Below are 13,469 nucleotides of genomic sequence, written 5' to 3'. Positions count from 1 at the left end.
TCAAACTGCAGACATTAAGCGCCCTCTGGTGGTTCTAGAAACAGTCTGTCTTATTTTTCTATCCTTGAGGCGTTTGTTTCAGTCTTTTCCCGTCTTCCAGGTAGCCTATTTGCGTTCAGGTCAAGTAATTAATTCTAAATTATCGTACTGCTTGGATTCCAATTGAGCTATGACAAATATGATGGATGAGAGCTTTTCTATTGTGTACTTGTGGTTTCCCTTTAATCCTGAATAATTATATCAACTGATAAATTATTTTACAAGCATAAATATCGGAAGTCATTTAACCACAAAACTGCAGTTAAAATGATTTGAATAGGTGCTTTAGAGCACACTGTTTGTTTGTTTTTTGTTCCCCCTTACAGTGTTGCTCCTTTTAGAGGACATCAAGGTGAAACCTGAATAAGATGACATCATCGATGCGTGTATGGAAGGCCGTTTCAGCATAAAAACGTTCCAGCGTTACTCGTCGTAATTATATTTTTACTAGTATCAATTAAATTAAAGAGCTCTATAATTTAATTTGTACTAGTAACAATTACAATTATAGAGCTCTATAATTCAATTTTTACTAGTAACAATTATGATTGTAGAGCTCTCTAATTCGGTTTTTACTAGTAACAATAACAATTATAGAGCTCTACAATTAAATTGTTACTAGTAACCATTACAATTACAGAGCTCTATAATTAAATTTTTACTAGTAACAATTATGATTATAGAGCTCTCTAATTCAATTGTTACTAGTAACAATTCCAATTAGAGAGCTCTACAATTTATTTATTACTAGTCATATGTCTCCATTGACTTCCATTCATTTTTAATTATAGAGCTCTGTAATTCAATTGTTACTAGTAACAATTAGGATTATAGAGCTCTATAATTGTATTTGTTACTAGTAACAATTGGGATTATAGAGCTCTGTAATTCAATTGTTACTAGTAACAATTACAATTATAGAGCTCTCTAATTGAATTCTTACTAGTAACAAATACAATTATAGAGCTCTGTAATTGAATTCTTACTAGTAACAATTACAATTATAGAGCTCTCTAATCGAATTCTTACTAGTAACAATTGAATTACAGAGCTCTTCAATTGATTTATTACTAGTAAAAAATACACATTAAAGATATGTGTAATTGCAGAGCTCTATAATTGAATTACAGAGCTATCTAATTCAATTGTTACTAGTAACAATTGAATTAGAGAGCTCTCTAATCGTAATTGTTACTAGTAACAATTGAATTACAGAGCTCTCTAATCATAATTGTTACTAGTAAGAATCCAATTAGAGAGCTCTGTAATTGCAGTTCTTACTAGTAATAATTAAATTATAGAGCTCTCTAATTCAGTTGTTACTAGTAACAATCCAATTAGAGAGCTCTATAATTAAATTACAGAGCTCTCTAATTGAATTGTTACTAGTAAGAATTAAGTTACAGAGCTCCATAATTCAGTTCTTACTAGTAACAATTAGAATTAGAGAGCTCTGTAATTGCAATCTTACTAGTACAAATTGAATTACAGAGCTCTACAATAGCAATTCTTACTAGTAACAATTCCATTACAGAGCTCTGTATAGGGCGACATATCATTATGCTAATCGTGCTTTATGCATATTCAACTGGGGTATATAAACAGGCAGGCGGGAAACTTTGGCGCCCCCAGTCGACATGGACGAAGTACACGGTGGAGAGGCAGGGCAAGCAGTCTGCAATATGTGCGATTTGTAGCCAAAACATTTCAATTCAAACACAATACCATTTTAAAATCCCCAGGATGTCTCCTAATAAAATAAAAGAGAAAATGCAGATAACACATTCATAAAAGAAATTATAGACATATTAGTGCTCTTAGTGCAAGTTGTTTAAAAACAATCTGGTGCTTCCTAATGTGGGACACTGAAAAGTCTATGATAAAAGTCCAAAATCTATGATAATGATGATAGTAATAGTAATGATAATAATAATAATGATATTGATAATAATAATGATCATAATAATAAAAGTTCTGAAAAGGCCAAAGTAAAGGCCAAAATCTATGATAATGATGATAGTAATAGTAATGATAATGAAAATCGTCTAGTAATTATCTTGGTTATGGATGGATTGATTGATAATTGAAAATCAAACACACACACACACACACACACACACACACACACTCATGAGACGCGAGCACATACTCGCGTCTCATTGAGTGATGCCTGTCTGTGAGGCGGCCAATGCGTGTGAGAAGAATAGGGAATGGACACTGTAAGTGGCTAAAATGTGTGAAGGGGGAGGGGCCTAGAGATAATCGAGCGCGCATAAACATCTGTGGGAAGGAAACGGAGACAAATATCATCACAACCTGATATGTGCGTGCATCTGAGCTATGGGCAAGCGAACTATTGATTCGTTCTTCCGACCTGGATGATGATGCAGAGTCAGAGGTTGGTCTGGCGAAAAAGCCCGCACTCACCATTTTCGAGAAGACTGGCTGAAAGAATTCAACCGGCTGAGGTACTTTAAACAGTCGAACAACTACATGAATTGCGATTATTAAAGCAACTCCCACGGAACTGCGGGGAACACAGTATTTGCTGATAGTGCAGGCTTTCCGCAGTTAAATCACAACACACTGATTACACATTACCTCAGCCGAAAACATTGAGTATAACGTGACATGATTATTCAAAATGCAACTCCACTGTCGGTTGCTTTTAGTGATGGGATTTATGGCTCTTTGAGGGGATCCGGATCTTCGCGATCCGTTCCTTTCAAAGAGCCGTTCAAAAGAACGGCTCTTTTTAAATATTTAGTCAGTTTTAAGAAGCCAGCTTGGGGGCATCTCAGTTTATCCTGGAAATAATTACTGGGAGGAAAAATGAGGTGAGATTTGTAGTCAAATAATTAAAACTCAGATATCACACACCAATATCTGAGTTTGAATTATTCTGAAATATTTATTATTTCAGAATAGTGTGTGTGTTTGTGTGTGTGTTAAAGATACGTTGACTTATGTTATTCATACAATACCTACTAAAATAAACATCAAAAACAAAGCCGGCTGCAATGAATTTCTGTGCAAAACAGCTTTTACTACAAACACTTTCACACAAGAACATTGTTATCACACAAGAACATTTTGATAGAAAACAAAAAATATTTAAAGTAGATAAAATTAGAATAAATAAAATGGAAATGTCTACATACTACATACTATTACTACTGTAAACTTTGCAAATAGGACATCAGCCCCTTCAAGTCAATGAACAATAACAAAGTGGGCTGCAATGAACATGCACAACTAATAACTAATATCATCACGCTATAAAGGGTTGGCCTGCGCTGGGTGCGCCCCTCCCCCTATAACTGTTCTGTCTCGCGGAGGAGCTCATTTGTGTGCATCTGTGTGAAATACGCATAGGAAAAAAGAACGACAGAAAGAACGGCTCCCCTCCAGCCGCGACTCGGCTCCCATCGTTCATGTTTATGAGCCGTTCAAAAGAATCAGTTCGTTCGCGAACGTCACAACTCTAGTTGCTTTTAAAAAACAAACTGTAAGTCAGTGCGCAGATGAGGCAGAGATAATATTGCCCCTAAAGTTTACATACATTTAAGTATTGTTTGTAACTGTGAAATGACCGATAGGTTACTAAGCACTTTTTTTTATTCTGAATGTATGGTATTTTGTTTACTATTTGTACTGTCATAACAGCGATGGTGCTGTCAGTTTACCTTGTTGCATCTTCAAAAGTGCAGAATAAAATGTGACACTGAATTTGAAACAGCACATTGTAATTTCTTCATCTATTATTAAAGTATTTATTAGTAATACAGTGGAAATTAGTAGATTTGGTTAGCATGTTGATTTACGGTGTGCGCCCCTAATTTTTCTGGTTGTGCCCCTAAAAGTTTCTGTTGGGGGCCACTGTGCTCCTAGTGAAAAAAGTTAGTCTGGAGCCCTGAACACATGCAACCACAACAGGCATAAGCTTATTTGAAGCAAAATATAAAATCTTGCAACCTGGAGAAAAAAAAAAAAAAAAAAAAAAACTTGAACAAACTTTAGGCTAGATTGAACCTCGAGTCACAATTTATAAAAAAGTTTAAGACTATTTGGCCTAATGTTTTCTATTTTACTAAACAACAAACGCAATCATTCTATTATTGCATAACAATACTAAACACTGTAAATATTTAAAATTAATTTATACTCCTTAATATCAAGTTTGTCAAAAGGCTTTCATCTCAGGCATCATCTTAATTTTCCTTTAATGTGAACATGATTAATATGTTACCTAAGTCTGTAAAATATTTCAGGATACTTTAGAACCATTCTACAGGGCTTTTACTTTGAAACTCACTTTTGTAGGCGGGAAATCTGCAATCTGTTTTGCATCTCATGAATAGGAGTTTCTACTAGTAATAATACAATTATAGAGCTCTGTAATTAGAATTGTTACTAGTAAGAATTGAATTAAAGAGCTCTCTAATTCAGTTTTTACTAGTAACAATTACAATTATAGAGCTCTTTAATTCAGTTTTTACTAGTAAGAATACAATTGCAGAGCTCTATAATTCAATTAGAGAGCTCTACAATCATAATTGTTACTAGTAAAAATTGAATTATAGAGCTCTATAATTGTAATTGTTACTAGTACAAATTAAATTATAGAGCTCTTTAATTTAATTGTTACTAGTAAAAATATAATTAAGACGAGTAACGCTGGAACGTTTTTATGCTGAAACGGCCTCCCATATGCGTGTGTAATAGTAAACAAAGCAGTTACATGTCACGGCCACAGGGTGTCGCTCTATTTACATTTTCCATAATATATATATATATATATATATATATATATATATATATATATATATATATATAACATTAATTCCGCTATTTCAGTCACGAGTGCTTATTTCAAGGTTACGTTTTTGCTTTCTGATAAGAGTGAAAGTGTCTTCATTTTTTTTTTTTTGGTAACATTGCACATAATAAACAGATACTTCAAAAAACCTTCGCAAAAATGCTACACTGACTGATGCAGATAATTTCTATGTTGATATTGCAATTTTGAAAACCAGTTCGTAGCACAACACATACATGAACCAATTACACTTCTTAGATGAGGAAGAATCACTCATCATTGATACGGTCACTGCAGATATTAAGTATATCGTATGTAATCACGTCACTACAGTAGCTCCGGAAGAAAAAACAGGACAGTTTCCTAAAAAAAAGAAATGTTTACTTCAGACACATTTTTGAATGTCAAACAAAGCTGCATTCTTGTAATTAGAGTGGTATTCAAAGTACAGTTAAAGGACCTTGTGACGGCAAATACGAAAAATATTTTTAAAAACTAATATGATGCACTACAGATCTACATAAACCAGATAATTGTGCTACGCACCTTCAGAGAAACAGTTCAAGTCGTATCATTAAACCTTTAACTGTTCCTGGCAAGAACTACCACTAACGAAAACAAAGATTTAAAAAAATCTGAAACCTGAAGACACATAGTGTTAAATTTACAAAAGGAGAATAACACTGTACATCTTAAAAACGTAGCATATACACAGCCTAACAAATCTTGTTTCTGCTGTATTACGTTTGAAGATGTGATTTGTATACAATTGGGTTTATGGCATGAACAAAAACCTAGGCTACATCAGTAGCTAATCTACTCATCATCCTCATCATCTTCATCCTCCTCTTCTTCTTCATTTTCATCCTCATCATCATCCTCCCCACCATCTTTTTTGGACAAGCCAGCAATTCCCTTTGTACGATATAGTGCAATATCCTACAGGAGACAAAAACATTAACCAATTAATCAGGATGCATCCACAATGTAGCAGTTTGAGAACACTAAAGACTGTTCAGGAAAAAAAGATGGAAGACGCTTTACCTTGTCATACTTCTCCTTAAGCTTTGCTGCTTTCTTCTCATAGGGCTGCTTCACCTCAGCCGCTGAGCTATTCCACATTTCTCCAAGCTTCTTGGCAATGTCTCCGATGGACAGACCTGGGTTCTCCCCCTTAATCTTAGGGCGGTAGTCACCACAGAAAATGAAGAATGCTGACCTTAGGGGGGAGAAACATGTATTAAAACAGACCATCTTGAAGAATGTTATTTTGCAATAGGCAGTGCACAGCGCAAACATACGGTGGTCTCTTGGGTGCGTTAGGATCCTTAAATCGCCTTTTCTTCTCACCCTTCGGTGGAATGTAGTTCTTCATTTCTCTCTCATAGCGAACCTTATCTTGCTTGGCCAAATCCTCAAATTTGCCCTTCTCTTTGGCAGACATTGTCTGTTCAGAATGAGAAAAGGCTGCATCAAAAAGTGCAAGGTATACCTTAAACACCAGATTTTTGCAAAGATTTTTCCAAATAAGCTTAAAAGCACAACTTATCCATAATATAATGGCATCATCTTTATCAGTGTTTTTCAGAACAGTACCTTCCATCGCTCCGAACACTTCTTGGAGAATTCTGAGAAGTTTACAGAGGCTTCAGGGTGCTTCTTTTTGTGTTCTTCACGGCAGGTTTGCACAAAGTAGGCATAAGAGGACATCTTTCCTCTGGGCTTCCTTGGATCTTTCCCCATCTTTACACTCTGGGAAAAAAGATATCCTCAAATAAATAGAAAGTGACATCACATGCTATACTCTTTAATCATTTGGATTCTTTTACTATTATGATGCAAACACTTCCTACATGTATGTAGATGGGAAGTTGTGGCCTAGTGGTTAGAGAGTTTGATTTCTAACCCTAGGGTTGTGGGTTCAAGTCTCGGGCTGGCAATACCATGACTGAGGTGCCCTTGAGCAAGGCACTGAACCCCAAACTGCTCCCCGGGCACCGCAGCATAAATGACTGCCCACTGCTCCTGGTGTGTGTTCACTGCTGTGTGTGTGCACTTTGGATGGGTTAAATGCAGAGTATGCGTCAGCATTCTTGGCTGAATGTCACTTCACTTAGATATATCTTTATTGCTAAAACAATAGTTTAAACATGAGACATAAAATACATAAACGCATAAAGTCATAAATGCATTAAAATAAATGCCACTGCAATTCTGCATATATATATTTATCTTCTATATATCATTATTATGTACTGTGAGGGACATACTGACTCTAAAAGGAATAAAAAAAAATCAGCAAGATAAAATGTGCAGTGAAATCACATTATTGATATGGACAGGGAGATGCACAAAGACCACCTCAAGTTCACGGTGAAAGACAAGGACATCCTCAATCTCGTAAATAAAAACACATTTTTAATGATTTAATATTCATTACTAGTATTTATTTTTTATTTGTGTGTATTTTACATAAACAGAACATTCACAGAAGCATCGCCCCAAGACCTGGCAGATTTATTACAAAGGGCCCGCCTTAAAACGCCTAAACGGTGCAACAATAATATTTCTTCTTCCATTTTGAAAAAGCCGTCTTCATGAGAGAAAGTCTCCTTCAATTGTCTCCTCCCACATTCCTGGGTAATTTAGAGGACAAAAAAATCACTTAGTCCGTTTCTCTCCGCTTTCTCATATTATCGCCTCCCCTATGGAAGAAGCTGCTTTGTATCTGTAACTATAAGCGCTATGCAATGGGCGTTTCGCTCTCGTAAGTCCGCCGTTCAACTGAAGCCACATGAGCACAGCTAGCAGAGCCAACATGGCTGCCTTCCTCACTCTCTCCCTTTATGTTTGCCAGCCAGAACCGCATACGCACAACACCGGCGGTGGGAAACAATATAAATATAACTGTAAACCCGCATGCGCGTTTTTGCTTGGAAAACACCAGCGTTTATTAAAATGTACCCTCGGGCTTTCTTACGAGTTTAAAAAGCAGTGCAAACAAGCTTGATTAAGTTTTATCTCATCCCCCGCCACTCACAGACAAAACGCACTGAGTATCCTCCGCAAGCCAGCCATATTATATTACTAAACACGGCCGCAAAACGTCCCATTCTGAAGAAAAATTTAACAAAATGACTAAAACATTTCCTTGGGACTGCTAAATCTATTCGGTGTTATTTTAGTCTGAGTGTGAGAATGGCACCCACGTCACTGGTTTAACTTACACAATAACATCTTTAACTGAGACCCCAAAAAGCTAAATGCTTTAGCTGCCCGGGATGGCTAACGTTACCTGACAAATATTACAACCCATCCCATTAAATACTAATAGAATACTGTCATTTCACAAGGAAAAGGCAACCATATTTTATCTTCAGAAGATTTTTTCCAGTCAGGACATTTCACTATGTAACGTAACTGAGCGCACTGACTGAATGACTGGCGAATAGATTCTGACAAAGATCGGTCGCTCTGCTTTCCCCCAAATACGCAACTAAAAAGGGAAATGTGTTGCAATCTACGACTTCTTTTTGAAAAAATCGTTAATTAAGACCTTTACACGCATATTTTGGCAAAACTCACCAACCTTCTTTATCTGCAGCCTCTGTGGATGCCTAGATAATGGGGCTGTGAAGTACAATAACACCGACGAGCGCTCTTCCAAGTGCGTGCAGAACCCTCCGCTCACGAGAGACACATTATACAGTCAGGAATCCTATTGGCTACCGCCAAGTCTTAAGCGCCTGTGATTGGCTGTCGGCTCACTATAGCACCTACGAGAGCAGAGGTGTGGTTGGCTCTTCGTCATTGTACGTCATATTTTTTCAACGGCGCGTAAATATGAAAATCCATCCATTGATACACGCGTACTAGTATCAGACACCGTTTTGTTCTGCTGGGTACTTAATGTAGTATCTGCAAGCACGCCGCTGTCTCTAAGTAATTGTTTGACGATTATTTGCTTTGAATTCATAGCATTTCAAGGATTTCACCGCACAACTGCGCGTTGGTAACTGACGGAAGACATAAAAAGAATAGTGTATACCTGCTTACTACCAGGCTGTTAATCGCGGGGTTTTTAAAGGGATCTGCACCGTTAATAAAGACTTTAACCCATTTAAAGAATATCAAAACAAATTGTTGTGAGTTTTGCAAAGCACAATGCATAGCTATTCACGTTACACGTACATTATAACCGAGTTATTTAAAAGTCTACGCCTAAAAATATGGTTTGCCTTGCCGGTTAATTCTTGTTTCTGTTTTGAAATCGTACAAATACTAGATTTTATCCATGCACGGATGGTCTATTCAACAAACAGTGGCCAATTCATTAAATATAAATTAAATTAATTCATTGATTTTTTTTTCTTTTAAAAATGAGTATAACACAAGGGTTTAATAAACATCACCTGAAATTTAGGGCTTTATAATTCAGTGAAGAATCCTGAAAATAATGAGTAGGCTTAAGCTACTTATTATTAATCTTTTATTGCTTCTTAACAAATAACACATTTGTCGTCGTAACTTTATCAAAAGCCCGTTATGTTGCCTTTGAAAAAGAAATCGAGCAATATATCCAAACTATTTCACCGGTTTTAATCAGTGCTTATCTTTTCCTTGTTATGTGTACTATATTGCATATAACATTTGCATTTGTTCCAAATGTTTTTTTTTTTTTTTGTGATACCTTGACAATTTATAGAAGGTAATCTTGAAATGCACCATGTTATGTTTTCCACTGAGCGGCGCTAGGCCCTAATAAAGTCGAATTAAACTCCTGTAAGTTTTAGAGAAATCCTAAGGAATTTTTCTGATTCTGTTTTTTAGTACTTTTAACTAAGGAACGTTTGAGAAAATAAATACAGTTCTCGTGGTCTATTATAATCATATAGATTTTTAAACTTTTTATTGTTTTTATTGCATGTGGGGCTATTTTGCTTAAAATTGCATTGCATGCGTGGAACTTTCGGTGATTTCAGTGGGCCACCTTTTTGGCCGCTTGATGTTATCAGCGGGTCTTTGGGTTTGAAGTGCCTTCATGTGCGTCATTATCTGCTAAAAGCCCCCCGCGGAGCGTCAGTTTGCAATACTCGCTCGCGCGCCCGTTGTTGTGCGTTTCCTATAACAACATTAGCTTACAGATAACCTCAGATAGGCATTAGCAATGCAGATCAACAAGTGAAAACTTTTCGAAAGAATTTCAGGAACGTTTCAACAACAGGTGCGTCAAAAATAAAAATTCAGCAGAGGATTTTCTTGGAATGCACTGATCTGTACAAACGACGGAGCTCCTGGTGAACAGTACACGCAGATCCTAAAAACTTTATTGTCGTTTGGACAACAGTAGCAGAGGGCGATAATCTGTCAAGACAACCATGGCAATATATGGTTAGACAAGTTTATTGTGATTTTAACATGTTACTTGAGTATGATTCAGTATTGGTTTTAGTTTCTTTTCCACTGTACATTTTAATCTAGATGTTAACAAGAGATGGGACGTATATGAGACCTCACATAAAAGAGATTTCATCTATAGACCCATTTCATCTATTCCAACTCTAAGGTGAAATGTATTAATTTATTATTATTTTTTTTAAGAAAAGTGATAAAAATGTAAGAGGTATCATTCATCTTAACTTTTTATTTGTTTCAAATACAAGACCAAAAACATCTGGCAATATCTATAGAAATTCATACAAACTGGATGATCCGGTAGGAGCAACTGCATACAGTGAAGATTTCTGCTGGAAGCCTATGTCCAAAACTACTTGCATAAGGTCTGCCACAGCATCAGGAAACAGAAGAAACAACCCGCACCCAAGCCAGGTACATACTGTAACACATTTTGTGTTTTGCTGTGTTTGTTGGCTTGTTGATGAGTAGTTTGAAAGCATCTTTTCATGCTAATGGTTGTATGAATGTGTGTACTGGGACTGTTAAGCTTCAGAAAAAGCACACCAGTAGTACTATATTTGTGTCCTGTGTCCTGCCATACAGGTTTGGTAAAACATAAGGGTTAGTAAATGATGGTTCTTTCTTTTAACACAAAGGCATTCATGGTATGGAGGCATTCTGCAGATCAAATGAAGCATTTTGGTGGTAGTTCCCCTCTTCAGCACCTGCTGACTGAGAAGGAAATCCAAAAGGCTCTCAGTGCCCAGTATAGCTCGACCTACAGGACTGATTTTCTTGGATTACCTCAAGGTGAATTTAAGGAATTACTGCAAAGACATTTGTTTATACATTTCAAAGCCATTTGAATCTTATTTAATATCAAATCTTGTGGTTCCAAAGATTATTGCATGTTATTTTATGATTGCTTTTTTATGTTCTGTTTAAATCACAGGAATTATGAAGAACCATGCAGTCTTTACACCTTTTAACCACAGCCATCCTGTCCATTACTATACCCAGACTGAAATGAGACACAACTACCGCCCACCCAAACTGAAACTTGAGCTTCTGGGGAACAACTCTCGCTATGGGTGCAATAAGCTGCATGGTGTAGCGGCGAGGGGTATTGGTAAGCTTCCACTAAACAGTTGCACTTCTGTTTCAGTGCACTGGTCAAAGTAGTTTGTTTGAAACTGATAGGACAACCAACCCTAGCTTTAGCCTAGACACAATGTAAACACAAAAGAATATACTAAAAAACCTGATCAGATTTAATAGTTCACCCAAAAATGAAAATTTGTTGAAAGTTCACTCACCCTCAGGCCATCCAAAATGTAGATGAGTTTGGTTCTTCTTTGGAACACATTTGGAAAAGTTTAGCATTACCAATGGATCCTCTTCAGTGAATAAATTCCACCAGAATGACAGTCTAAAATAAATAGATGATAAAAATGTCACAATAATCCACAAGTAATCTACACGACTCCAGTCCATCAATTAACATCTTGCGAAGCAAAAAGGTGTATGTTTGTAATAAACAAAACCATCAAGACATTTTTAACTTCAAACCATTGCTTCAAGCTAATATTGCTTTCTCTAGTGAAAAAGTCATCTTGTCTGAATCAGGAGAAAAATATGCACACATCAAGCACCAGTTATGAACGAAAACAGTCCGAAACAGTTAAAAAAAAAATATGTAAGTGGATTTTGGTGTTACAGGACAACATGGGGTGTTATGTTTGTGGTGTTTTCATCAGCTGTTTGGACTGTCATTCTGATGGCACCCATTCCCTGCAGAGGATCCATTGGTTAACAAGTGATATAATGCTAAGTTTCACCAAACCTATTCTGACTAACTCATCTACATCGAGGATCACCTGCAGGAGAAAACATTTTAAGCATATTTTCATTTTTAGTAACTATTAATTTAAATGTAAGAGTTCAGCAGTCAGTTATTTGACAATTAAAAAAGGGAATGCTTGATAATTATTCAATTATTGATAACAAAACAGTAATATATATGTATGGCACACAGATTAGAGAAGAATAACAAACTTCACTTTTACATTTTAGTTCCTACAGTGATTCACAGTCACATCAATAACCGGGAAAACAACAAACTGGAGACCACCTACAATAAACATTTCGGAGGTAAATGTACAGATATCTCTTCAATGCTAATAACAACCGCACCTGAATAATTTTGACAGTTTTGTAGGATATTGTCTGATGAGAAAGTGTGATGCTGTGTGTTCTGACTGAAACATCAGAATACTTTTAGGTTTAAATGCATTAAATGACACTTTATATTGTTAGACATTTATCAGTTATTTTATCCTTATTTGAATATTTAAAACTAAAATCAAACTAATTTGATTGGTAATAGCAAGAATTGTGATATTTCATTGGAGTATCCTACTATAATCTTGCTTGAGAAAAAAATGACATAAATATAATTCCTAAAGTGTAGGATTTTATCGTGTTAAATAATATATTTTTTTATTTTACCTTTTACCAGAAAATAAGGATGTGAAGACAATGCACATAACCAGCTTCTCTGCTGATGGATGTAAAGGGAAGAATAGGGGTGTGATCATGCAAAACTCTTCCACACTGGAGAGGGTATCAGCCTGGCCTGGGCCTTTATAAAGATGCCATTTTGAACCATGAAAGCTATATAAAGCTATATGAGTATGTGTGCATTGCATTTTCTTTTCCTTTTTCTTTTATTATTTAGAGTTCTGATTTTCTTCCAGAAGATAGAACATTCCTGCTTTTATGAAACTGCCTTTATGCATCTTTAAATGGTGTGCTTAATAAAACACTGAAATGAAAACTGATAATAGGCATAAATCATGTTTTACAATACGCAATTAATTTTTCTGAGATTTGTGCTAGCCATATTTGGCAAAAACAGATATACAAAAAAATTGAAATGAACAAAATAGTTGATAATTTGTCTCTTGGGAATAATAAATCTCTTAAGGCTCTATTAGTGCTGAAATAAATATTTTTAGTATAGTTTATATATTCAAGACATATATAAATACCACAGATAACTATGAATAAATTCTAAGGCTAAATTTAGACTTAATCAAATTTAGACTCTCTAAAATAATGAAGAAAATGAGGAAACCTTGAGACTCAGGTGTGCGGTCTCTCTAAGTTCAGGGAGATCTGTACGCAGCCATAGCTTGTACAGCAAAACAAGAAA

The 13,469-nt window shown here is 35.8% G+C and overlaps 2 protein-coding genes across 3 annotated transcripts; one reads left to right on the top strand and one right to left on the bottom strand.

Annotated features, from left to right (window-relative positions):
• Positions 1–5,217: 5,217 nt before the first annotated feature.
• On the bottom strand, positions 5,218–8,589 carry LOC132123548 (high mobility group protein B1-like). Of its 2 annotated transcripts, none has more exons than XM_059534239.1 (5): positions 8,448–8,589; positions 6,455–6,610; positions 6,160–6,305; positions 5,903–6,077; positions 5,218–5,797 (listed from the first exon to the last, which is right to left on the bottom strand). In XM_059534239.1, exons 2-5 carry the CDS (start codon positions 6,599–6,601, stop codon positions 5,675–5,677), a joined length of 591 nt encoding a protein of 196 aa, XP_059390222.1. In that variant the 5' UTR covers positions 6,602–6,610; positions 8,448–8,589; the 3' UTR covers positions 5,218–5,674. The 2 variants fall into 2 exon arrangements, with proteins under 2 accessions (XP_059390222.1, XP_059390223.1); XM_059534240.1 differs by having other exon boundaries at positions 8,444–8,586.
• A 1,313-nt stretch (positions 8,590–9,902) lies between these two features.
• LOC132123212 (testis-expressed protein 26-like) lies at positions 9,903–13,102 on the top strand. The gene is made up of 7 exons (XM_059533785.1): positions 9,903–10,249; positions 10,340–10,424; positions 10,522–10,687; positions 10,912–11,065; positions 11,208–11,384; positions 12,329–12,406; positions 12,774–13,102. The coding sequence occupies exons 1-7, from the start codon at positions 10,237–10,239 to the stop codon at positions 12,902–12,904; spliced, it is 804 nt and encodes a 267-aa protein (XP_059389768.1). The 5' UTR covers positions 9,903–10,236; the 3' UTR covers positions 12,905–13,102.
• Positions 13,103–13,469: the final 367 nt, after the last annotated feature.

The sequence above is a fragment of the Carassius carassius genome, chromosome 41 (genome assembly GCF_963082965.1).
Source record: "Carassius carassius chromosome 41, fCarCar2.1, whole genome shotgun sequence".
In the NCBI taxonomy this organism is placed as follows: domain Eukaryota; kingdom Metazoa; phylum Chordata; class Actinopteri; order Cypriniformes; family Cyprinidae; genus Carassius; species Carassius carassius.
This window is presented reverse-complemented; position numbering and strand designations above follow the sequence as displayed.

Excerpts from the sequence above, each read along its gene's own strand:
- LOC132123548 (XM_059534239.1), bottom strand. The coding sequence starts at position 6,601 with ATGGGGAAAGATCCAAGGAAGCCCAGAGGAAAGATGTCCTCTTATGCC. Across the intron at positions 6,306-6,454 it reads AGTGTTCGGAGCGATGGAAG|ACAATGTCTGCCAAAGAGAA; the intron begins GTACTGTTCTGA and ends CATTCTGAACAG. Across the intron at positions 6,078-6,159 it reads AACGCACCCAAGAGACCACC|GTCAGCATTCTTCATTTTCT; the intron begins GTATGTTTGCGC and ends CTCCCCCCTAAG.
- LOC132123212 (XM_059533785.1), top strand. Across the intron at positions 11,385-12,328 it reads TGTAGCGGCGAGGGGTATTG|TTCCTACAGTGATTCACAGT; the intron begins GTAAGCTTCCAC and ends TTTACATTTTAG. Across the intron at positions 12,407-12,773 it reads CTACAATAAACATTTCGGAG|AAAATAAGGATGTGAAGACA; the intron begins GTAAATGTACAG and ends ACCTTTTACCAG.